Source organism: Oratosquilla oratoria, chromosome 11, assembly GCF_046742065.1.
Source record: "Oratosquilla oratoria isolate Oo_2021 chromosome 11, ASM4674206v1, whole genome shotgun sequence".
NCBI classification, from domain to species: domain Eukaryota; kingdom Metazoa; phylum Arthropoda; class Malacostraca; order Stomatopoda; family Squillidae; genus Oratosquilla; species Oratosquilla oratoria.
In genome coordinates, this window is record NC_134787.1 from 36023882 (window position 1) to 36050925 (window position 27044).

The 27044-nt window shown below is 45.5% G+C and overlaps 1 protein-coding gene across 2 annotated transcripts in view; it reads left to right on the forward strand.

Annotated features, from left to right (window-relative positions):
• The window catches only part of LOC143029740 (protein APCDD1-like), a 328618-nt gene extending 302265 nt beyond the window's left edge, over positions 1–26353 (forward strand). For both annotated transcript variants that reach the window (XM_076192627.1, XM_076192626.1), the window contains exons 4-8: positions 1–180; positions 1050–1134; positions 1706–2098; positions 20445–20611; positions 23299–26353. The exon at positions 1–180 is cut by the window's left edge and continues 24 nt beyond it. In XM_076192627.1, coding sequence (XP_076048742.1) covers positions 1–180; positions 1050–1134; positions 1706–2098; positions 20445–20611; positions 23299–23899 — 1426 coding nt within the window. In that variant the 3' untranslated portion in view covers positions 23900–26353. The remainder of the gene's footprint in view (positions 181–1049; positions 1135–1705; positions 2099–20444; positions 20612–23298) is intronic.
• The last annotated feature ends 691 nt before the right edge of the window (positions 26354–27044 follow it).

Consider the following 27044-nt stretch of genomic DNA (forward strand, 5'->3'; position numbering starts at 1 on the left):
GTACGTCCTTCGGTCCTACGAGTTTCACCGGGACAGGTCCTTCCGGCTGACGCTCCACGTTTACAGGGACCCCTGGTGCGCTCACCCGTCCCATACGCTGACGGCCACGGGGAGCCACACCCACGGTATCGCGTCCTGGGTGACCCCGGGGGCTACGGAAGCTGACTACACACTCACCAAGTAAGTATGTCCCCTTTTCCAGCATCGTGTGAGGACGAAGTCTATATTGGGTCAACGTTTCACTCATTCCAGCATGACCGAGAGAAGAATAGGGATAAAGGTTCCTTTTACACGTACCGACTTTTCGCCGTGCGCCGTCCACGATACGCCGTCGTGCTCTCAAATAACCATGGGTATCTACAGACACTTTCACACGCGGTCGTGGTTGTGACGTGTGAAAGCATCCTAAGACACACATGGTTATTTGTGAGCACGACGTCGTGTCGTGGACGGGGCACGACGAAAAGATGATACGTATGAAACGAGCCAAAGAGCTTTTCCTCCCGCAGTGCCCTTCCTGATCTACTTGTCGCCAATTCCCTCTCTTTCATCTCCACTTCCCCGCCTATGGGTCTCTCTGATCTGAATAAAATCGCCTGGCGGAACCTCATAATAAAGTCTGTGGATATCAATTTATATATATATATATATATATATATATATATGTATATATATATATGATGTTTCCTGCACTCCATCAAGTAATTTATTTATTTATATGTAAATCGTGCTTTGTTTTTCCAGTGCACTGTTTCTTTCATTAAAGTATTTATCTATTCATTTTATTGATTTATGATTAACAGTGTTATCGATGTATCAGTATAATAGGATATCGTGACGTCATCAATAATAAAAACACCGGTACTCTATACCCTGGTCCCGTGATCGACAACTATTACCCTCCCGAATGAGAGTTCACCTCGTAGGGTCCGATGCATGGGTATGTTGTCATCTTACACACTGTACACCCCCTTGCCCAAGGAGGACAGTAACAGCTTGCAGTATCAGTATGACCCGTTCATGTTCTTGGTCTGCCTCTCGTCCCTCAGGGTCCTGGTCACGGCTCACTCGCATCGCGATGCTTCCGACTTAGCCTCAGCCATCAATGAGTCCTGCCCAGGCAGAGTCAACAAGGTGAGTAGAAAACGGGAACTGGAACAAGGGTCTCCGGCGGGGGTTGTAGTTTCTGTTATTTGAGTAATCATGCATTGTATTTTGGGCTGGTGGGTAAGGGACGGGTGAAATTGGAATAGGGTCGCATTCAGTGTTTCTCAGCCTCCTAGTAGTCCGCAAAAACTCCACCAGGGGATCCACACGACGGGGAATTCAACAAGTGAAGTTTATTAGTTTACTTTATTTTCCATTTCGTAAATATACACGGATTACTTTTCTTTCGTTTGTGTGTTATGTTTGTACAATGAAAACAATCTGATAATAACCACCAATTGCTGTCAAAAGAAAACCTTTTATTAACAATTCTTACATATAAATGTAAAATGACTATATCCTATCTAATCCCGTATCAAGGAGTCCCCTGGATATATAATTCGTTTGTAAGGGGTCCACAAAGCTTAAAAGGCTGAGAAATAGATGTCATTACAGCTCATACTGTGTGCGTGCGTGCGTGTGTGTGTGCGTGTGTGTGTGTATGTGTGTGTGCATGTGTTGTATATAACTAACACTCTCACCTTGTCGCCGACTCCAGGCCTGGCGCCCACACAAACAGTACGAGGTGACGTCATACCAGGACTCCTCGTCCTCGTCCTCGCCGCCGGCGGCCGCCCTCAATGACGTCACGACTTGGCAGGATGAAGACTGCTCCTCGACGGCCCTGGCCTCGGCGTGGCACGAACTCCAGCTCCTTCGAGTGGAGGAGGAGGTCAAGCGGCCGCTGACTTCGAGGAGGAAGCCCCGCACTCGTCAAGGGGGAGAACGGGAAAAGGACTTCGAGAGGAACCTCGGGGTGGACGTGGTGGAGGACGACCTTGAGGACGGACCAGTTCGGGAGCTTTTCCTCGGTGACCTCCACACGGATGCTTCCCATGCACCGCTCTACCGACCCACCGGGTTTCAGCAACCTCTTCGGAACACCAGATACGTGAGTATTAGTACCATTTCATAGATGGGCGTGTGGGTTCTCCAGGCCTCCTGGCTATCATAGCGGGTGGGGGTAGGAGTGGCTACTGTTGGGTCACCGTTGCCTCTCACGGATAAAGCACTCCTGAGTGGAGCACCGAGATCGGTGTTTATTTACATTCTTCTCTTTTTCTTGCGACTTACCCCTCAGCACATTTCTCTGCGTATGGCTGTGTGTGTACAGTTTGCGTGTGTGTGTGTGTGTGTGTATGTGTGTGTGTGTGTGTGTGTGTGTGTGTGTGTGTGTGTGTGTGTGTGTGTGTGTGTGTGTGTGTGTGTGTGTGTGTGTGTGTGTGTGATACACCATGGTCTTGGATCACGTGCTGGACTCGTGATCAAAAGCTATTTCCCTCCCGGAAGAGAACTCAGAGCTCATATATGACCGATCTATGGGTAATACTGTGACCTTACACGTACACACACACCCAACTCGCTGCTCACGAAAGTCGTAGTAACGACCCGTGTAACATTACGTGAACGTTACTTGTGCTTTGCTCCCGAGGGAGTGAAGGAGACTCGATGAGTTTGGTGGCTTTATTCTGGTTAGCGCCAGTGTCGACCTAGGCTGGGTCGGCAGTCAGGGTCCCGAGGCCTGCCCTAACCACAAGTGACCGCGAGCCTTGGGTCACACACTCCTGGTGACAAGTACAGAAGGGAACTGACCTGGACACCAAATCCTGGCATCCCTATATACGCACCCTGCATACGCTAAAGTAACAAACGACCCATCCTGACCGAAACATGGCTCGGCAGGGCCTAGTTTGTGCTTTCATGAGGATACATATGCCTGTAGTACAGGCGTAATATGGACTTACCCTACACAAATGTAATACAAGGCCGAAGCCCAGCTGTTTCTACAACACATATCCATTCCTTGTCCATCCCATTTCTGCAGCGGCAATACTATAAACTAAAACATCGCGTAGAAGCACATGTGGGGGACTATGTTCACCACTGCCGCAGCGCAGCAATACTGAAATTATTTCAGACCTGGGCGGGATTCGAACCCGGACCGCCGGGAACTCTACCACTGCACCACGAGTATTGTGTGTGTGTGCGTGTATATACATATATATATATATATATGTGTGTGTGTGTGTGTGTGTGTGTGTGTGTGTGTGTGTGTGTGTGTGTGTGTGTGTGTGTGTGTGTGTGTGTGTGTGTGTGTGTGTGTGTGTGTGTGTGTGTGTGTATGTGTGTGTGTGTGTGTGTGCGTGTATGTGTGTGTGTGTGTGTGCGTGTCACACTCCTCCTTAGAGCAGGGGCTATGACCCCCGGAGGGTGCGAACTTAGGTTTCGCTAGGGTAGAAGAACAAACCAGTGGTCTAAGTTTATTTGTTTATTAAGAGTGGTAGAGTGTGTATATTGTGTGTAGGAGTGGAAAATCAAACTACTTGCCTTTGACCCGATGCTCGGAGCAGCTGCCTAACGACTGCTCTCCTTCTGTCTCTAAACCTTAAGGATACCTCGGTAATGTTAGGCACCTCCCTCTAAGGCCGTACATTTCATCTTGGTGTTTCCATGATTGGCTAAGGACAAAACACTAACAAACTTTTGGCCAATAGCTACAATCACTACACAACGTGGGCTGGCTTAGCCGAATACACCAGGTCTTTTCATTCATGTGATGTATTGGTTTTTCTGAAAAGGGCTGTCATGGGAGGCCCATACACTCATTTTTCCGACAAGAGCTTTTAGGCAAGGTCGTGACGAGGTCAGGCAGGGTCGTGACGAGGGCGTGTGTGTGTGTGTGTGTGTGTGTGTGTGTGTGTGTGTGTGTGTGTGTGTGTGTGTGTGTGTGTGTGTGTGTGTGTGTGTGTGTGTGTGTGTGTGTGTGTGTGTGTGTGTGTGTGTGTGTGTGTGTTTATCTACCTAGTTGTATCTTACGGGAAGGGGAATTACGCTCGTCGTGTCCCGCCTTTGTATCTCGCAGTGTCTAGTTTGCTCTTAAATTCGTGTATGGTTTTTGCACACACTATTTTTTCGTCCAGTTTGTTCTAAGTGTCCACCACTCTGTGTGGAAAAGTATTTTTTCTTTTCTTTCTTTTAGATCTCTACTATAAATATCCATTTTGAGTTTTTTCCATGTCCTCTTGTGTTTTTCTTGTCACAGTTTAGCAAGTCCTCTCTATCAAGTATTTCCGTGCCTTTCATAATTGTATAGATGATCAGTAGGTCGCCTCTCTTCTTTGTTAAAAAATCGGTAACTTAAATTTTGCCAGTCTCTCTTCATATGACAAGTTTGAAAGTCCCCGGGCCATTTTCGTGGTTGCTCTCTGGATTCTTTCAATTTTCTTTATATTCTTTTTGGTACCGGGTGACCATAATGTCGCAGCATACTCCAGTCTAAGCCTTATTAGTGTGACTAATATTTTTTAAATAATTTCTCCGTCTAAATAGGTAAACGCCACTTTTATTGATCATAACAAATTATAGGATTCGCCGACAATTTTGTTTATTTGTTTATCAGAGGACAAGTCGTTTGAGATAATTACTCCCAGGTCTTTTTCAGATCACACTTTCTTTTCTTCCTTAGTTCCAATTGTATATTGTCCTGATATTCTTTTTTTACTTTCTCCGAATTCCATTATGCTACATTTCTTAATGTTGAAGTCCACTTCCCCACTTCTGACTCCATTTCCAAACTTTGTTTAGGCCTCTCTGTAGTGATTCACAATCCATTTCGGTTCTCACTTTCCTCAACAATTTAGCATAGTCTGCAAAGAAGCTCATGTAACATTCCACATCTTCATCCATGTCATTCGTATAAGTAGTGAATATTATTGGAGCCAATACAGATCCCTGCGGAACTCCACTGATCACCTCCTCCCAACCTGAACATTTTTCTCTGAGTACTACTCTCATTTTTCTACCATGCAGGAAATCCTCTATCCAATTTAGTAGGTTGCCTTGTATCCCTCCTATGTTTTCCATTTTTTTATGTAATTTTTTGTGTTGTATTTTGTCGAAGGATTTTTGTAAGTCCACATCTTTCTTGTATTATATCTATTGGTCTTGAGTATGTGTGTGTGTGTGTGTGTGTGTGTGTGTGTGTGTGTGTGTGTGTGTGTGTGTGTGTGTGTGTGTGTGTGTGTGTGTGTGTGTGTGTGTGTGTGTTCGTGTGTGCGTACGTGTGTGATTCATTATGATCTTTTGACCAAGTGCTGGACCCATGATCAACAACTATTACCCTCACGGAGGAGAGCTTCATAGCTCGTATAGTCCCATTGGTGATCAATAACCTTAAAAGTCCCCTCTTTCCCAGGGGGTACTTTAGAGCTTGCTGCGCCAGGGGGCTGCCTGGGACTTCGGCCCATATAACCAAGAGTCTCGAAATTTAATAATAATAAAAAAAGGACAATAAGTAAACAATATATTGGAGTCGAAAATAGCGCAGATGGAGGATCTGTTCTATTCCGTGTCCGTGTCGCTTGATGGCAACCAGAATTAAAGGAAAAGTGACACTTGGCAAGGAAGGGGTCAACTGAAACCACCCTTTTGCCACAGCGAGGTCGCTGATGCAACGATGAATAAAATCACCCGGTGAAAGCCAGGGAAAAAGAAGAAAGGCATTTGGCACGAAAGGGATTGAAGTGGCAGTTTATTTTCTAGAGCCTACGGCTTCCACGAAACACCTTTTTCAATAGATAAAAGAAAATCTGCCCTTCTTATGGCGCCATCTTATTGCTGGATGATTGAAAGTTGCCAAGTACCTATTCTTTCATCATAGTTCCAGTCGTCATAGTGCCAATCAGAGTCATCTTAACCACCATTTAAGTCTTGTTAAAAGTTTTGCGTGCACACAAATAGATAAACACAATTCCCTTTTATTTATATAGATGAAGTGACCTTACACAAACGCAATTCCCCTCTATTTATATAGATAAAGTGACCTTACCATACACACACACGCACACACACACACTTCCTCTATCTACTCTTCCTCCTTCCTTTTACCCACACCTACCCCCTTTCCCTTCCTCTTCCCTTTCACCCCCCCTACCTCCCATCCCCGTTGCCTACCTCTTTTCTCTTACCCACGTGCTGCCTCTCCTTCCCATCATCTCCTTCTCCTCCTCCTCCTCCTCATCATCATCATCTTCTTTCTCCCACTCTTCCTCTTCTCTTTTGTTCCAGAATTATTTAACTGACGTCAATCTATACGTATTATGACTACCTATTCTCCTGCAAAGAAAACGCGCTCGCACGCACACACATATATATACTCACACACACACACACACACACACACACACACACACACACACACACACACACACACACACACACACACACACACACACACACACACACACACACACACACACACACACATTCCTCCTTATTTCACTATATATGTGCAGTATATATACATGTACATTCATATGCATATATGTGTTTGTATAAGTACATGTCAAGCCAAGCACCTTCGTTTGCGTCAGGCCATCGCTTCGCTTCGCGTCACGTCGCTCGCCCCCTTTGTCCGCACACCACGCGGCGGCGGCGGCGGCGGCGGCAGCGGCGGCGGCGGCATTCCTGCCCCTTTGTCCCTGCGCATGTGAAGGAGATCCTCAAATGTGGCTCCTCCTCCTCCGCGCCCCGGGGCGCCCCCTGGCCAAGGCTAACGAAACCAATCTGTCGACCTCGAACGGTCCCACCCCGTCCTCGGTCCGCCTCGTCCTCCTCGAGGGGGATGTGGCAGCTCATTTGAGTCGTTGGGCGCGATGCTGAAAGGGTGTGGAGGGTTTAGAATGAGGGTGGAGGCGCTTGGCACTAACGAGAGGGTATTAGCATATGAAGGCGCTTTTGGGGAGTCGGGGGACCTGAATGATGGATCCCTCCTTCACTTCTTTCTACCTACCTCCCATTCTTCCTCCCTCCCTCCTTCCCTCCCTCCCCTCCTTCCTCCCTCCCCTTCTCCTTCCCTCCCTCCCTCCCGTTCTTCCACCCTCTCCTTTTTCCTCACTCCCCACCTCCCCTTCTTCCCTCCTTCCCTCCCCTTCTTCCTTCCTCCCTCCCTCTCCTTCTTCCTCCCTCCCCTTCTCCCTCCCTCCCTCCCTCCCTCCCCTTCTTCCACCCTCTCTTTTTTACCCACTCCCCACCTCCCCCTCTTCTTCCCTCCTTCCCTCCCCTTCTTCCTTCCTCCCTCCCTCTCCTTATTCCAACTTCTCCTTTTTCCTCATTCCCTCTCTTCCCTTCTTCTTCTTTCCTTTCCTCCTCTTCTTCCTCCCTCCCTCCCTCCCCTTCTTCCTCCCTCCCACACCCTTTTCCTCCCTCTCCCCCCTTTTTCCTACCTCCTTCTCTCCCTTCCTCTCTCCTTCCCCTCCTCCCTTCCTTCCTCCTTCCCCTCATCCCTCCTTCTCCTTCCTTTTATCCCTCCCTACTTCTCTTCCTTCCCTTCATCCCTCCCTCCTTCTCATCCTTCTTCCCTCCGCTCCCTCCTTCCACCCCTCCATCCCTCCTTTCCTCCCTTCTTCCTCCCCTCCTTCCTCCCTCCCGACAGCCCCTACACCCTCCTCCTCCCCGTGCCCTGACTTGCTCTGGACGGGCTCTTTGGACGTGAAGGTCCGGTCGGGGGGCGGGCACCCTAGGAGGGGGAGAAGGGGGAAGGGAGGGAGGGAGGGAGGGAGGGAGGGAGGGAGGGAGGGTGAGGAGTGATGGGGTATGGGTGGGAGCGGGTAAGGTATCCGACGCGTGTAGACCCACGGGGCAAGCCAAGAGGTTGTACTGTGTAATCATCGTATCTCTTCCCTGGGGGGACGGGGGGGATAAGGCTGTTTATGATGGTAATTATGAATTTACAATTTCCATCTCCTCTATGACTTCAACTTTTTTTAATGTCTTCAGTGTATCACACGCGAGTTGTTTTAAAATGAATCGATTTAATGATTCGGTTTCACGTCGCGAACTCTCACCCCCTCCCTTATCAGGAGGCTAGGACGGTGCCCTTGGCCCAACTCGCTGGTGGCAGGGTTTGAACTTCCGCCATCTTGCCCTCTGTCGCAAGTGGCGACGCTCTAAACTGCTCGGCCAGCGAACATAAAAAAACTGTAAACCCTTTAAAGTCTTTAAAAGCAAGGTTTAGATGTCGACAATTAAATTACATAAGAACATAAGAATGAAGGAGACTGCAAGAGACCATAAGGCCTACACTAGGCAGCTCCATATCCATCACCACCTGTCATCCCCATCCATACAGTTGTCTAACCGTTTCTTAAAACAACTGATAGTTTCAGCACTCACTACATGGTTACTAAATCTATTCCATTCGTTGATAACCCTATTAGTAAACCAATTCTTGCCTATTTCCTTCTTAAATCTAAAACTGTCCAGTTTAAATCCATTACTGCGAGTCCTGCCCTGTTGTTTTAATATGATGACCTTGTTTGCATCACCCTTCTTAAAGCCTTTGATTCACTTGAACACCTCAATTAGATCACCCCACACTCCGCGTCTTTCCAGAGAATGTAAGTTAAGGTGCCTAAGCCTCTCTTCGCAAGGCAAATTTCTGAGTCCATGTATCATTTTGGTCATTCTTCTCTGTACTGATTCTAGTGAATTGATGTCCATTCTATAGGACGGACAAACACATCTAGGCGCAATCACGAAAACAAACATGGTATTGTAATAATCAACTCAGGGCGTCGCGAGATCTCGAACATAGGGCGCGACAGCTGGATTTGGTCATTTGAAAGACGTCACACTAACTGAAATCCCTTTATACAAAGAGTTGTGACATCTCCGCAAAATGGCCACAAAATGGCGGCGTGGCCGGAGTTGTCGCTACTCTTTGTATAAAAGGACTGTTGGTGCATCCGAATGCACAACAACAACCCGGCATATTCAGTGCATAAACAAAATAGATACAAAGAATCAATAAAACAGTGAGAAGAGACAGCGAAAACGATTTGGCCACAAAATGGCCTCCCGGGTCACGTGACTGATAATATAATTTGTATCATGTCGCAACTCTCTGTATGAGTAGTGAATTATTTCATAAATATAGTACATATTGATACACGAGGTGTATTGACTACGTCAAGCATCAGGTGCTCTGTACAGATGCAGACGAAGTCATGAACTTCGTATTCGGGGAGGTGTTCGTATCCGTCGAAGTTGGCTTTGTCCTAGCAAAGGGTAGTCCTTAACTTGTGGATCATGAAGCCCTGGTGTTCATAATGACTCTTTTGGTGGGTCACAGGAGGTTGACTGTATTCGGTAATGAACTGGAGATTAGTGCATATATTCTTAAATATGATTAAAGTACAGTGCCAAAAATATAAGCTAGGTATTTCATATCATTTCTCACATTTCTGTTTGTTGGAACTAGGTTTCACGCCAAAACGTTTGCTATCTACTTTCTTTTTTTATCATTACTCAAAAAGATCTTTCTCATGCTTTCTAACTGCTATGTCGGTGCTCCGTAAGGTGAAACAAAACATGAAACATTACCGTAGGTTCGTGTCTTGTAGAGTGACAGGTACCGTGTACTAGGCCTCGGACTGATGCAGTAGTGTGGGGAGCCAGCTCTCATCCTCCCCGCCTCGACAACCCGACCCAGCAAATGCGCGGTATTCTTTCACAAGTTTGTGGAATGGATGAGGTAGGTTGGACGTGAACCTGGGACCCTGCAATGCGGAGACCGCTCTTTGCCACAGACCAGAGGAGGACGTGCGATATCATTTATGAACGCTGAAACAATTGTTTGTGAGAAGATTAGCTAACTTTATGAATAGGGATGACAGATGGTAAGGGACATGGAACTGCCTAGCGTAGGCCTTATGGTCTTTTGCAGTCTACTCCATTCCTATGTTCTTAGTCGCGCCTGTGCCAAAGCAAACATACACGGGTACACGCAACCAATCAGTCAATCAGTCAGTCAATCAATCAGTACACACAGTAACAGTCAAATGTTTATAACAGATGTGAAACAAAAAAAAAGGCTGTATCTTCAGTGACTTTTTTGTATATAAAATAAGTACATCTTTCTACAGGAGTATTAGAAAAGCGACAGTTAATTCCTGATGACACAAACTGGTTGTTGCTGTTGGTGGTGGTATTGGTGATGGTAGTAGTGGTGGCGGTGGTTGTATTAGTGGTAGCAGTGATGGTATTGGTGGCGGAAGTGGTGATAGTAGTAGTGGTGATATTGGTGGTAGTGGTGATGGTTGTGTTGCCTTCTGAAGAAACGGACATTGTTGGCTAACCCCAAAACCGTAAATATAATAACTTAATCCTTCTACAATACCACATAATCCCGCTACGCTCCACATGACTGTATGTGTGCGTGTGTGCGTGTGTGTGTGTGTGTGTGTGTGTGTGTGTGTGTGTGTGTGTGTGTGTGTGTGTGTACGTGCTCGCGCCGGCTATTCATCAAAAGCTCACATGAAACCTGTCTTTGTAATAGTAAACCACATCCCCGCTTGTGGTAAAGAAGACTATCACCCTTGCGGTGGGCCAGACTGAAAGAGAATATTATTATATATTATACTCGATTTAAGTAAAGGGTAGTGCCTATCACATGAATTCACTTACAGAGCATAATTGCTGTTTTATACAAGCATTGTGAATATAATAGTAAAATATGATTTGTTTGTGCGGTAAGAGCTAAAAATGAAAATAATCTTGTCGACATGACGTCATCAGAGCGTATGAGGTGCTTGGTACTAATATAATGATCTTGTCGATATGACATCATCAGAGCGTTTGAGGTGCTTAGTACTATTGAAAACTAAATACACTTTCAAATTTATATATATTTTTTATCTTAATGTGTAGAATGGCTATAGTAACTAAAAGTCTCCAGTCAGTGCTAAAAAAAAAAAAAAATGCGTGGTAGACACAAACTGATTCATCGGAATTCAGAATTAACGTACAAGCATCACACATTCAATATTTAAAGCAAATTCGACAATTCATTTTTATCAACCTCATTGATTTGCATGAACATTACAATATTCATAATATATATATATATGTATATATATATATATATATATATTTATATATATTATTTATTTATCTATTTATCTATCTATTTATTTATCTCATTTATTTATTTATTTATCTATTTATCTATTTTTTTTTCTTTTTTTTTTACACGAATACTAGATTGCATGGAGATAACAGTATCCATAGCAAATGAACATTTGAAAACCACATTTCTTAAGACTTCCTTTGTTATTCTTAAAGTCATCTATTCATCTTCAGAGGCTTTATACGGCTGGAAACGAATAGTACACGGATTTCTATACACCACAACTGTCGCGGTCTTGTGTTGAGTCGGTGTTATGAACCCAGGTGCCTGGGGATCCTCAAAACATGAGGAGCCATAAAAAGTCACAGATGACGTTTATTTTCTCTTGTGTAGCCCCAACAGCAGGAATAACGACGAAATGAGCAACCCTGCACCTCCCTACCTCCGTAAGCCCACCCCTTAAACCCGACCCCCTAACCTCCTGACCCTCCTCCTCTTCCGCCACCTCCTCCTCCTCCTCCTCCTCCTCCTCCTCCTCCTCCTCCTCCTCCTCCTCCTCCTCGCCCCTCCCCTATCTTCCTTCATCATTCTCCTGTCCTTCTCTCCCCTCTGATGTCATGGGAATGTAACACTAACCTTGGAGGTATTTTCCTTTAAATAAATTTGAATTATGCGGGAAATAGTTACGAGTCACCAACAGGGAAAACAACAAATTTCAAAGAAGTATTCAATGAGACATGGGCAAAAAAAAGACAAACACAACAAAACAAGGAAATTCAGTATAAGGTTGTCTTTGTCAAGACAGTTCAGGCCAAGACAGAGATAAAACAAGACAAGCTCAGATAGGTCTAACCAATCTCAAAATATAACATGACATACAAAACCAGCTCAGACAGGCCGAAACAAACCAAATCATAACATATACAAAACCAAACCAAAAGGGACCATACCAAATCATAATATAATACAGAATAACATGACATACGAAACCAAACCAAAATAAAACAAACCAAATCATAACAACATACGCAAGACGGAATCAAAAAATAAAGCCCAAACCAGACCAAGCCGAGCCCATATCCACCTGCCCACGTCCCTCCTCGTGAACAACGGGGGTCCATTCCATCGCCCGTGGGGGGCTGCGGGCGAACCTCCCCCAACTCCCCGCTGGCTCCAGGCCCTGATGACCCAGCCGGCGCCAAGGCCATAGTGCACCGACAGGAGGCGACGACCCTATGTCTCGGTAAAGCGATCGCAGACACTCCTCGCGTCCTGTACCGTGGAGAGAGACTGTCCAGCTGAGGTGTCAACGCCTGGCGACAGTTGGGATGAAACGGTTGATTAGAGAACTGAAGAAGGGGAGGGAAGAGGAGGGACGGGGAGGGGAGGGGAGGGGGACAGGGGTCCCGTTGGATGCGGAGGAGAACCGCCAATTTCCAGAAAGAGACTTTTTTCTATTTACTTTATTTAGTACATTTATTCATTATAAGGATTCATTTGCCTATATACTTATTCATTTACTTACCTATTGATTTCATTTATTTGTTTTTTCTCCTAAGTTCTGGAGTCAATTAGACTACTGTGAAGCTAGATCGAACAAGGTTGTACAGTGTGAAACCACACCTCACCAGTCTGTCTGTGTGTGTGTGTGTGTGTGTGTGTGTGTGTGTGTGTGTGTGTGTGTGTGTGTGTGTGTGTGTGTGTGTGTGTTTATGTGTGTGTGTTTATGTGTGTGTGTGTGTGTGTGTGTGTGTGTGTGTGTGTGTGTGTGTGTGTGTGTGTGTGTGTGTGTGTGTGTGTGTGTGTGTGTGTGTGTGTGTGTGTTTGGGAAAACTCGACTGCAAATGCAAAGGGTATTGAGTTCTATTCATTTCCTTCTACAGAGTCCCATACTCTTCCTTACCTACAACCTCTGCCTGAGTTTAAGCCTCTCCTTCGAGAATCCCAAAGAAGTCACCAACCTGACTGCTGGGGGCACCGCCCCCTCTCCACACACACACACACACACACACACACACACACACACACACACACACACACACACACACACACACACACACACACACACACACACACACACACACACACACACACACACACACACACACACACACACACACACACACACACACACACACACACACACACACACAAACATACACACACACACATACATAAGAACATAAGAAATAAAGGAGACTGCAAAAGACCATAAGGCCTACACTAGGCAGCTCCAAACACACTCACACACACACACACACACACACACACACACACACACACACACACACACACACACACACACACACACACACACACACACAATATAGTGCCAATATATAAGGGGGGAAATAAAGAAGACCCAACAAAGTATAGACCGGTGTCCCTAGCGGGTACAATAGGTAACATTTGTGAGAGGCTCATCAAAGATAGATGAACAAAATATCTGGAGAAGAACAATATAATGAACCCAAGGCAATTTGGATTCAGACAGGGAAGATCATGTGCCACTAATTTGATTCGTTTCTATTCAAGATTGATAGATATATTGCAAGAAAGGCATGGCTGGGCAGACTATGCCTTCCTGGACTTAAAAAAGGCATTTGATAAGGTACCACACAGAAAATTGCTATATAAACTGTAAACAATAGGAGGCATATATGGAAAACTATTGAATTGGATGGAGGACGTCCTATATGGAAGAAAAATGAGAGTAGTACTCGGGGACAAATATTCAAAATGGGAAGAAATGAGTAGTGGAGTCCCACAGGGGTCAGTGCTGGCTCCGATAATGCTTGCTATATATGTAAATGACATGGACGATAGTATTGAATATTATTTGAACTTCTTTCCGGATGACGCAAAGTTATTAAATATAATAAACTCCGAAATAGACTGTGACTCATCATAGAGTGATCTGAACGAAGTCTCAGAGTAGAGCAAGAAATGGGGAGTAGAATTCAACATCAAGGAATGCAATGTAATCGAATTTGGGAAAAGCAATAATAGAATATCAGGACCGTATAAAATTGACGGAAAAGAAGTAAAGAAAGTAAATTCTGAAAGGGATCTAGGAGTAATCACACACACACACACACACACACACACACACACACACACACACACACACACACACACACACACACACACACACACACACACACACACACACAATAGAAAGCGGTGTTGGTGGTAGTAGTGGTGTTAGCATTGATGATAGTTTCGAAGGTGGTGTTGGTGGAGGTGTTAGTGACGGTGGCGGTGTCGATGGATATGGTGGTGTCGATAACGCTGAAGGTTGTGGTGACGATGGTGGTGGTGGAGATGGTGGTAATGGTGGTAGTGGAGATGACGGTGATGGAGATAGTGGTGCTGGTGATAGTGGTGGTGACGGTGATGGAGATGGTGGTGATGTTGGTGGTGATGGAGATGGTAGTGTTAGTGGTGATGGTGGTGGTGATAGGGGAGGAGCTGCCAGAGTTCCGGCATAGCGTTATTCGTCAGGCGAGTTTGGAGCTGTCATGCATCCCCGTGGGCTCGCCCCGGGGGGCGCCACGCCCAGGGGTCCGTCCACCTCGACCCTGCCAAGTGCGGGGAGGACCCTTGTTATCTTCCTAGGGACCCTCACCCCCCTCCATCCCCCTCTTCCCCTTCTCTTATCCTTCCCTTTTCACCTCATTCTCCCTTTCCTTCCTTCCTTCCCCTTTCCCTCTTCCCTTAATCTTCTCTTTCACTCCTTCCTTCCTTCCTTCTTCCCTTCGTCCTCTCTCTCCATCCCTCCTGCCTTCCTTCCTTCCTTCCTTCCTTCCTTCCTTCCTCCCTTCGTTCTTTCCCTCCTCCTCTCCTTCCCTCCTTCCCTGCCTTCCTCTTTCCCACCTCCTCTCCTTCACTCCTTCCCTGCCTACCTCTTCCCCTCCTTCCCTCCTCTCCTCCTTCCTTTTTCTCCTTCTTCCCTCCTCCCCTCCATCTTCTTTACCTCCATTTATCTCCACACATTAAAAGTCGAAAATACATGATTACCCCCAAATGTTTAGGTCCTTACAAATTTACATTTTACTCTCCCACTTATGTCACTATTAACTGAATCTATTCCAAACACAGTGATCTAATTTCCAACGACCCCACAGTGTCCGGCAGCGGTCCTCGGACCCCACCCATAGATCTCTCTGGGAAGAAACGTTGGACTTTTCTGTGTTGTATTGACTTGGGGCTGTTACCGGCTTGTGCTATGATAGTAAAATTAGGAAGGGAGCAGTCGCCGGTTGTCAGCTGTCTTGACGTGAAAAGGTGGAAGAGGTGGGTGACGTTTATTAAGTGGACTGGGACCCCGGGGGAAATGAAATCATCCGGCCCCAAAGGTATTGTTTGAAACCTTGTAACAATGCCAAGTAAAGACGAACTTGTAAAGGTGGGTGAAGGGGGAGATGGGGGTAGCATGACTTTCGCCTTCAAGTGCCAACTGGAGGGGAAGGGGGAAGGGAGAGGGGAGTGTCGCTAATGGGCGTGGTTAGTGACAAGTGTCAGCAGAGGCTGATAAGAGTTGGGGGGCGTGGCTGGCACCAAATGGGTGTGGCTGGCGCCAAGGGGGCGTGACTGCAACGCGGGTTGACAACTGATGGGCGTCGCCCCGCCTCTCCGTTTAAAACGTTGACATGCTTGCATGCGCGCGCGCACGCTTTTGTGTAAACTTATCTCACTGTAATATGTAAGCTAAGGGCTACGTTCGTTTCCGTTTTTGTATTTCTGTCAGGATAGTAGAAGCGCTGGTTAATACGTACGAAATGTGTCTCTCCTTCTTCCTATTAATTTTCTTCCTCCTTGTCCTTCTTTATTAACAATAAAAGTCGCATTCTCTCGGATAAACTCATGATATATATGGAGGAAGTGTCACCATCACCTGAGAAGTCTTCATCTTGTAAAGGAAACAACTACTGATCAGTTACTTTTGTTAACCCTGACCTTTAAGGAGACAGGATTTTTAAGAAGAGACCTTTAGGACCTTTAAGGAGAAGAAAACAATGGTACACGATTGAATAAACTCTTTCTTTGGACAAAAAAAGAAAAGAATCTTGAATTTAAAAAGTGGACCTGAAAGAATCGTGGCTCGAACATATTTCATTTCTGCGTCCTCGTGGCATCTACAAAAACCGCAACGTTAACCAATTCTCACCAATAACATTTGCCTAATTTTTACGCATTCTGTCGTAATTAATGAGCAGTACTATAGATATTCAATGCATATCCTATGTGCATGCGCTGTGACGTGCGTGTGCATTACTTCTTATTTAAGACAAATACGTAAAAGGGGGCAAACGTTGTTGGAAACGCGTAGACGTTTGGGTTTCGTGGCTGGCTGCCTAGAAAACGCGGCTCCAACCAAACGTTCCAAGGTGGAGTCCCCTTATTCAGAGTTGCGACAACTCCGCAGAATGGCCACAAAATGGCGGCATGTCCGGAGTTATCGCGATTCTATATAATGGGACTTGGTGTACCCGAATGCACAACAGCAACCCGGCACATTCAGTGAACAAACACAATAGGTTCGAAGGATCAACAGCAAGAACAAATAGTTAGTGCGAACGAAAGTGTTTCGGCCACAAAATGGCTCCCTGAGTGACGTGACTGATATTTATCGTATCGTCATGCCGCAACTCTCTGTATAAAGGGATTCTATTCCAAGAAAGAGCAGCAGCAGTAGAAGAAACAGCAGCTCTCGAGGTCAGGTGGGGTCCCAATCCTCCACGACTTCGATCCTTGCCTTGAATTCCATAAACATCATCCAATTGATCCAAAGCGCCCATAGAAAATCAAAACCTATTTATACACAGCAATTCACCAGATGAAAGGGATTGAATGAACAGGAGTACTATAAAAATCCATTCGATACTGAAGGTATGCGCGCGCCACGAAGACGAATGAAATCGCCTGACGGCAGCCAGAATAAAAGGAAAAGGACCATCCGGTACGAAAGAAATCTACCTTTTTTTTTCCCGCGGAAGGCCCAGGTTTGATCCCTGGTAATTGCAAAAGCACTTCCATGATTTTCCAACCCCCCCTCTCTCTCTCCACAACGGCGGACATCAGAGTTGCGGTAGATCAGTGTCGCATATGAATATCAATCAGTCAGTCAATCAAATCAGCCATCCTGAGTCCACTGAGGAACAAAGGCTTGCCCTTCATAACATTCCGTGATTTACACGACCTTTGCCACGTCACTTGATGCACTTCTCTATCTCGTCTCTTCACCTTCTGTCTGGTCCCTCTCTTACACGCTTCCCATCTCGCGGCGTCCATTCAGTAATGCATTTGCTCCATCGCTCATCAATCGTTCGCGCTAACGTATTTGCTAGCACCTAATCATTATGATCGAGCTGATTATACTGATTTCAGACTTATTTCACAACCACAGCCATTCTGGTATACTAAAAAGCACTTCACATGCACTTCTTAGCATACATACAACTTTATTAAACAGGATTAAGCCACCGACTGTGGTAAGGTATAGAGGCTACAAGTCCCTCAGGGGGGCCTCAATGGAAATCCATCTCAGCTGCGTCAATAATGGAATGAATATCTTCAAACATTTACCGGAGTGTCTGTCAAGTGACGTCGGACCATGGAACGCCATCCACCTCTTTCTTCAGCAGGCCTGGCAAGATCCACAACCCTCCACTCATCATCACCGATGTGTTCCAACAATGTGTCCATAAAATTGACTCTCTGCCTTCCTCTGGCTCTGGGCCTCTCCACTCTCCCCCAGCAAGCATTCTCTTTCTAGCCCACGCCTTCTAGAAAGAGAATCTCAGGGAAACAATTACAACCTCTGATCCCTGTGACACGCATCCCCTCAGACGAATTAAATTCGCCAGAGTTCATTAGAATAGAATGTGTAGGGTACGTTCGTGTAGCGGACGTGTTCACTGAGGTATAAATGCCAGGAATGTAGTGTTCAAGGTGCACACACACACACACACACACACACACACACACACACACACACACACACACACACACACACACACATACACACACACACACACACACACACACACATACACACACACACACACACACACACACATACACAAACGAACAAACAAACTAACACACCGACTCGGTGGCACGGTTGGTAGAGTCCCCGACTGTCACTACGGCGGTCCGGGTTCGAATCCCTCCTAGGGCTGAAATAATTTCAGTATCGCTGCGCTTTGAGTCGTTACTCCAACTCTCGTGGGCGGGGAGTTGTGTGTGTGTGTGTGTGTGTGTGTGCGTGCGTGTGAGGTCACAGCATTACTTATAGATCGGTCATGTATAAGTTCTGAGCTCTCTTCCGGGAGGGTAGTAGCTGTTGATCACGAGTCCAACACGTGATCCAAAACCATGGTGAATTACACACACACACACACACACACACACACACACGTTGCCACGCTGAAGAGAATATACACACAGAAATCCAGGATTTGACCCGATTGTGTTAAGAAAACTACAGTATGTACTCTGAGTGTGAATGGCTATTTGATGTAAGAACTATAGTGTGTGCTTTGTTGGGTAAACATGGAATACTGCATAACGCACCTCCCTCCTTCCCATTTTCTTTTTTAGTAACGAGATTAAGTGTCGGGGGTGGAGTGGGAGTCACTCCCACGATTCCCTGCCAAGTGACCGTGAAATGTGTAAACATCATGTAAATGAGATGGGCCATTTTGGTAGACGCAGTGGGGGGCGCGTGGAGGGTCCGGTAGGGCTGGCTGAGGCGGGCGGTCGGTCGGTCGGTCGCCGGACCATGGGAAGCGGAACGGGCCGAGCGAAAACGAAAGATATAGCTTAATGCTGTAATCATTCAGTTTTTACACTAATGTTGTTTAAATTTGCAGCTTGACATGATAATAGATAAAGTATAAAAAACGTAGTTGGGGTTTGGTGGTCGTAATTCTTGTTCACCGAATTTAAAGTTATCCCCAACACCTTGATTAAAAGAAAACAAATTTTAGTAAATGTAAGAGAATGGTTGTGTTTATGGGTGACAATAGAAAATAAAACTTTCGAATGCATCAGTTGTTTAATCATAAATCCATGAGACAAGTCAGAATATTAGAAAAATAATTCAAACGAGCATTAGTAATAAATACATTCGTAACCCACTACACAAGTTAAGAAATAACTTGGAAATATAGTGAACACTGACATTCGTCATTGTTGTTCCAGTATTTTTGAATTGGACATATCCTCTCATGCTCTCTCTCTTTCTTTCTCTCCCTCTCTTTCTTTCTCTCTGTGTCTGTCTGTCTCTCTCTCTCTCTCTCTCTCTCTCTCTCTCTCTCTCTCTCTCTCTCTCTCTCTCTCTCTCTCTCTCTCTCTCTCTCTCTCTCTCTCTCTCTCTCTCTCTCTCTCTCTCTCTCTCTCTCTCTCTCTCTCTCTCTCTCTCTCTCTCTCTCTCTCTCTCTCTACTTTCCAAAGTGGTGTTGCGAGGGCCTTTTTTAATATTTGTATGTTTATTCAACCAGTTTCTCAATCAAATCGGCCATCCTGAGTCCATTGCTGAGCTAAGGCCTCTTTCATAGCATTCCATGATTCACACGAGTGCTTCTCTATCTCGTCTCTCCACCCTCTGTCTGGTCTCCTTCTTCCACGCTTCCCATCTCGCGGCGTCCACTCAGAAACACACTTGCTCCATCGCTCGTCAGTTGTTTGCGCTGACTTACCTGCCCAGTTCCACTTCCTCTTTTTTACTGCCTCTACAACATCTTTCACTCCAGTTTGGTCTCTCACTCAACTTGCTCTCTTTCGGTCTCTCAGCGTTATTCCCACCATTGATCTCTCCAGTCTAATCTGTGCATTCCTTAGCTTTGTCTCCATCACCTTCGTCAGTTTCCAAGTCTCACACCCGTAGATTATTGCTGGCAGAATGCATTGATTGTAAACTTTACGTTTCAAACATAAAGGTAATATGCCTTTTTATTTCATTATCATGATCTTTGGTCACTTTTACCATCTGGCCTAAATGATTATACTCTTCAACTTACTCCGTATGTTTATTACCCGCTCATAATAATGTACTAGATAAATACTAAAGAATTTATGTTTCGGTTGGATGTATTTTCTTGTTTATTTGGCAATATGAGTGATACTTATTTTATGTTTTATTTTAATCTACCTTATTTAATTCTATTTTATCTTATGGATCGGAAGGTTTCCTGTCAGCAGTTACGATTTATCATAGGTCATTTGTCAATACAAATCGTTATGAAGAAAATGTATGTATTCACATATGACCATATATTTTTGTTCTGTGTTATTCTATTGTTTATTTGCTCTGTACTCCTACCAGATGGGGTCATGCGCCGTTTGCCGCACTGTGGCCCGAAGTAGTGAGAAGTCCCCGCCACACCTGCACGCACGCCCTTCTCTCCCTCTCCTGCTGGCGGGGTCCTGGGCGTCTTCTCGTTGCGAGACACGCCCCTACGGCATGTTTCTCACCCGGCTCCTCACCTTCAGGTAAGGTCTCCTCATCCTTCACCCCTCCCCCTTCATTCCTCTCCCCCCTTCCCTCGTCACCCACTGCCCCATTCAATCCCTCCTCCCTTCATTCCCTCCCTCCTTCACTCCCTCCCCCTTCACCCTCCCCTTCACTCCTGCCCTCCCAGAGCTTATATTATGAGAGGCGTGGAATTTCGTGTACGTTTCTAAGCATGTATCTTACAAAAGGCTGAGAGAGTCAAATCGTTCCGCATGGTGAGGGGGTTTGCAAATCTTCATTTCGGTAACGTCAGATATCCTCCGCGTTGTAGGAGATACTTCATGTGTGCAGGTATAATCTTTGAACCAAAGTAATGTATATATATATATATATATATATATATATATATATATATATATATATATATATATATACTGTATATATATATTTGTGTGTGTGTGTGTGTGTGTGTGTGTGTGTGTGTGTGTGTGTGTGTGTGTGTGTGTGTGTGTGTGTGTGTGTGTGTGTGTGTGTGTGTGTGTGTGTGTGTGTGTGTATGTGTGTGTATGTGTGTGTGTGTATGTGTGTGTATGTGTGTGTGTGTGTATATGTATATATGTGTATATGTATATGTGTATATGTATATGTGTATATGTATATGTATGTATATATATGTATATATATATATATATATATATGTATATATATATATATGTATATATATATATATATATATATATATATATATATATACATATTTGAAAATAGCTGGAGTCCAGGAACCATTTTATGGAAGAAAGTATACGCTTGACTCGACGTTCGTCAATTTATTCCAACGTTTCGAACCCTGCCCGGGGTTCGTCTTCAGGGTAATACAGTGGTAGCCAGAAAATGGAGAAAAGTGGGAGGTGAGCCAGTTGTTGTTTGCGGACGACACTGTGCTTGTGGCAGGGTCAGAGGAGGGATTGAGGAAGCTGGTGGCAGAGTTTGGGAGAGTATGTGATAGAAGAAAGCTAAAGATAAATGTGGGTAAAAGTAAGGTGATGAGATGTACAAGGGGAGAAAGTGGCAGCAGACTGGAAGTGAATATTAATGGAGAAAGACTGGGGGAAGTGGATAGTTTTAGATACTTGGGTGCAAATGTGGCGGGAAAGAAAGGAGTGGAGATGGAGGTAGAATGTAAATTGAGAAAAGCAAGTAAATGCTGTAATGAGAAATAGACATTTGGGAATGGATACTAAGAGGAGATTGTATGAAGGAGTGATTGTGCCAACAGCACTGTATGGGGCAGAAACATGGAACATATTTAAGATGAGATGCCTGAGAAGTATGATAGGGGTTACTAGGCTTGATAGAGTGAGAAACGAGGTGAGGAGGAGAATAGAGGTGGAAAGGGAGTTGGGAGCTAGGGTGGATGAAAGAGTATTAGGATGTTTTGGACACATGGAAGGAATGAGTGAAGAAAGATTAGTAAAAAAAGGTGTGGAAGGCAGGGGTGGAAGGAGTGAACATGAGGGGGCGACCAAGGATGTGATGGATGGATGGGGTAAAAGGGGCATTGGGAGAGAGGGGAATGTCTGTTGAGGAAGGACGGGAGAAGACAGAAGATAGGGTGAATGGAGAATGGCTGTGTATGGATGATGCTGTGATGCATCAAAGGGAGTGGGTGAGGGATGGGCGGGTGATTAAGTAAGTGTAAATATTAAATTGACGCAGCCCGAAGAGATTTCTCCCCATATTTTATTTTTCTGCATGACGGCAAGGAGAGCGGGGGCTCGCCGATTAAATTAAGCAGCCTTTCTGTGAATGTGCTGTATCATGCTGTACTGCTTCTGACCCGGGACAGATGGCGAGATGCAGGGATGACCCGTCATCCAAGAGGAGTCAGGATAAAGGGGAAGAAGGGGATGAATGGGAGTGGATGTGGGGAGCTTTTCCTCGTTTCATATTTTTAGAGCAAATTCTACTACCTCTTTTGTAATCTCTAGTACACTACTAACGTCTACAGATGAATTTATTGACTCAACTACGGTCTTCGACGAGTAAAGCTCGTAAAATTCTTCTACTCTTTTTATAATTCTGTCTCTACATTTAATGATTTCTACATTCCTATCTTTCAAACATATTATTTGCTGTCTTCCTAGAGCATGTCTGCGCTCAGTCCCTCTAATACTTTTACTTTTCCGAATAGTTTCCTTTATTTCATCTATGTTTCTCTTTCTTTTCTCTGACCTCTGCTTTTTGTTGATAAGCTTGTTCAGTTCTACTCTTTCTATTTCGTCTCTCCTGCTTTTAATCTGCATGGTCCTTCTTTTGATTAGGTCATTTGTAGTTTTGGAGTACTTGTTTTCTCTAATACTTTTTGTACTTCCTACTTTCTCTGCTTATTTCTTAATGATATTCACTAAATTCAAATTCATTTCATCGACGATGTCCTCGTTAGTTTTTAGAGCTTCGAATCTATTTTAAATTTCTAACTGAAATTTCTTGTTATACTTTATATATATATATATATATATATATGTGTGTGTGTGTGTGTGTGTGTGTGTGTGTGTGTGTGTGTGTGTGTGTGTGTGTGTGTGTGTGTGTGTGTGTGTGTGTGTGTGTGTGTGTGTGTGTGTGTGTGTGTGTGTGTGTGTGTGTGTGTGTGTGTTTGTATGTGTTTGCTACAGGACCCTTAATGACGCGACCCTCATCTCTAATTTTCTTTTCCTCTCCGTTGCAGACCCGACACTAACGAGTGGGAGGCGACTTTGATTTTCTACCAAAACCCAGAGTGCGGGAGGCCCTCCTTCAGCCTGGACGCCTTCGGCACCTACTCCGTCCCCCCGCACGCCGAGTCCGAGTACGACCAAGACCTCCTCCTCAAGAAACTTTACCTGACGCCGGAAGACCCGAATTTAGCGGACGCCCTCAACCTCTATCGGGGCAAGGGCTGCGGCAAGCCCGGTTCCTGGAAGCCTGGTGTTCGCCAGGACGTGACTCCCACCGGAGGCTGCGTCGCTGTTAGCCTCAAGGTCCCCTCCCTCGAGAAGGAGATCTTCCGTATCGACGTCGGCCCCTCCGGAAGTCTGCAGCTCTACACGGGGCAGACGCCCACCACGCCCCATCTTCATGAGTCGGCGCCCCGACCCACGTCATGGGCTCCCCCTCTCTCGCAGTGTCGCCTCGCCCATCCACAGGTGGATAACTCCCTCATGCCCATGGTGGGGGCCAGAGTTGCCGCCTCTTCGACATCCCCTATAGGTTCCTCCCTCTGCAGCACCCTCGTCAGAAGGCTCCTACTGGTTCTTTTGGTGTTCGTCGGGAGACATTTGGTTCTCTAGACGACCAGACCACCCGTGTCAGTTCCCTGTTCGTGGGCCAACCCCAGAGTATCTGCCCCTTCCTTCCTTCCCTCCCTCCCTCCACGCCAGGGCAAGCTGCCTCCCCTCCAAGGTGCGCTTCCCTCCACATTCCAGTAGTGGAGTCGTCCCTCCCACCTTCCCTACCACCCGCCCTTCCTCACGCCCTTCACAGAGACTCAGAACCACGTGTAAGGTTCTTCCCTCTTCCATGCAATCGACTGGAATGCCAAAAATGTTTCGTTGTATCGTATTTAAGGTGACGGCCAGGCACACTTGTGCTCTCCTCGCCTCCCTCGCTCCTTCACAAGGGGTTGAGGACCGCATCGCCACCAGACCCCCCTCCCCTCCAGCGCCACATGGCCGTACAGACGCCTCGTGGACGTGCGCAGGTGAAGCTGACCACGTGCACGTCCATGCACGTGCACTTGGCCAGCTCGTTCACCCCTTTAGGTACTTAAGTTAGAAGTTAGGTTGTAACTAACCACATTTGTCTCTCACTCCCCCCCCCCCTCCCCTGGTCGTGCCTTTGGCTCGTTCTCCCGGAGGAGGAGATTTCGATCAGGAGTTCCTGCCTTCTGCAGGTAGAGCAGCGACGCTTTACGTATTATAAACTCAGAGGAAAACCTCGCTAACTTCTGTATGTACGTGTACATGTATGTACGTATGTATGTGTGTGTGTATGTATGTATGTATGTATGTATGTATGTATGTATGGAGGCATAGGCGCATTGGGCCATTGAAGGAAATGGGTTTAGGTGGAGTAGGTGCGCATATACGGTAGCTATACAACGTCCGAGATTTACTCTCGGAGATCATGATAGATGTTGTCTGTATTGATACAGAGACTGAACACATGAAACATGGAGAGTGAGATGCTGCGGATCGACGCACTCGTGCGTACATCTCCCCCACCCCCCTCAACTCCCATTCCCATCAGTGGTTAGGGTGACGACCCAACGGTCCTGCTGCCCCGGTTCGAACCCATCGTCGACCCTGAGTATGATGGGCAATGAGTCTGTTTCCTTGTTCAGTCCTCAGGACTGTGAAATGCTAGGGCTCATTTGAGATGCAATGGTCCTTTATGTTTTATCCTTATCCACTGGAGACACTGAAAGCGGAAAACAAGGTCAGGAAATGTAGAATGGGAAGAAAGAGAAATGTGTGCGAGAGAAAATGCCTGGTCACGTGTCCTATGACAAATAGAAAAAAAAAAAAGTGAGAGAAATGAGAAGGGTTGGATGTGCCCCACATAGATGTTAGGAAATGTAAGGGTCGGATGTCTCCACAGTTATAGGAAACGGGTAATTTTCACGAGTCGAGATGGCGCACGAGAGGAGTGAAGGAAAACGGGAGAAGAGAGAGAGAGAGAAAAACAGGAAGCTACGATAACTTCAAGTCGTCCTCAACCACTTCGACCTCATCCTTGACATGTCGAACTCGACTTCAGTCATCACGAGCTTCGTCTCAGCCGTGTCAACCTCCTCCTTATCCACGTCTGGCTCGTCCTCAACTACTTTTGAGTTCGTTTACAACAGCAGTAGCAAGACCGCCGTGAACTAAACCTTGAAGCCCTCGCGTCGAGGTTGTCCTCAGCTCAACTGTGTCGAGCTCGTACTTGATTGTCTTGACTTCGCTCGTCCTCGTCCTTGACAAGTTCATACTTCAGAAGTCAAGTTCGAATTTGAAGAGTCGCTTTGTTGGGCGTTTATAGCGTCACTATGAAAGCGGGGAGGAGGAAATGGCGAATCCTTGGGACTCGAACCCTCCTCGCGTGCAACCCCAGTGACTGTCATGTTAACCCCCCCCGCCCCCCCTTTTCTCTTTTAACTCAAGGGACTTTTGACTTCATCTCTTCGGTGCGATAAAGACCCTCCAAGGATAGAACCGCTAGTTATCTATGTCTTCATCGTGACCTATTGTAGTCTGAACCGAATTGGACTTTGAGTGAGGTTCAAACTCAAGTCAGACTCAAACTCGAGTCAGACTCAAAATCAAGCCCAGATGAGAGTCGGACAGACAGACAGACAGACAGACAAACAGACAGACAGACTTCCAAGGAAGCACAACAGAATAACGCATCGTCTGTGTAGAAATCACGCACATTTGTCATAACTGTTGCCTATTCGTTTGACTACGAGACGGTTAGAATCAAAATCCCCTCCAGGGTCATCACAATGAAGACCAAGAACTTTGTTGAGCACAGGAAGACCTTGAAACAGTGAAGAGGTCAGGGTCAAAGTCTATCGCCCAGGATCCTGCAGCAAATAAAAATGAACAAATAAAAAATCAGTAGGAAGTTGCAAATTCTCATCATAAGACAAATCCGAAATAGCCAGGAGAGATCGCGCCAGGGTTAAATCATGCACAGTGCTGGGTGCCATTCTTTTTTTTTTATCATGGCTGATGCCAGGCGATATATGCATGTGTGTGTGTATATGCATATATATATATATATATATATATATATATATGCGTGTGTGTATATATATGTATATATATATATATATGTATGATATGTATATATATATATATATGTATATATATGTATATATATATATATATATATATATATATATATATATATATTTTTTTTTTTTTTTTTTTTTTTTTTTTTAAGCGCCCTCGGTGGTGGAGAAGAGGGAGTGGGGGGCGAATCAACCATATGTTCCTCTTTCAGTCCGACCGAAACGCGTTGAACAACTTCGTCGTCGTCCTCGTCAGAAGCCGAACTCAAAACGTTTATCTAGTCATCACATTTGTGTGTTTCTTCCCTGTTCAACTGAACGCACCAACAAACAGCTCGACAGCTGCGCGAATGGACCAACTAAAAAGTTGTCCACAAAGAAAGTAGTTCAACTGAAAAGTTGCCCTATCGTCATTCGAACCGTAGGACAAGCGCTAACTGTTTAATCGTCACAACAACAAAAAAAGTCGGTTCTGTCGTCTTGCGAACAACTCTTTAGTTGGCCAATCTTTAATCGCCCAACTGTCAAATTGCTCTAAAGTGCTAGTAAGTCGTAGTACATAAGGATTAGAGCTTAAGCTTGTAGAGAAGCCGTGTAGATCCAATATTAATATCTAAACGACCTTAGGTTGTAGACGTGGTTTAACAAACGAGCATATA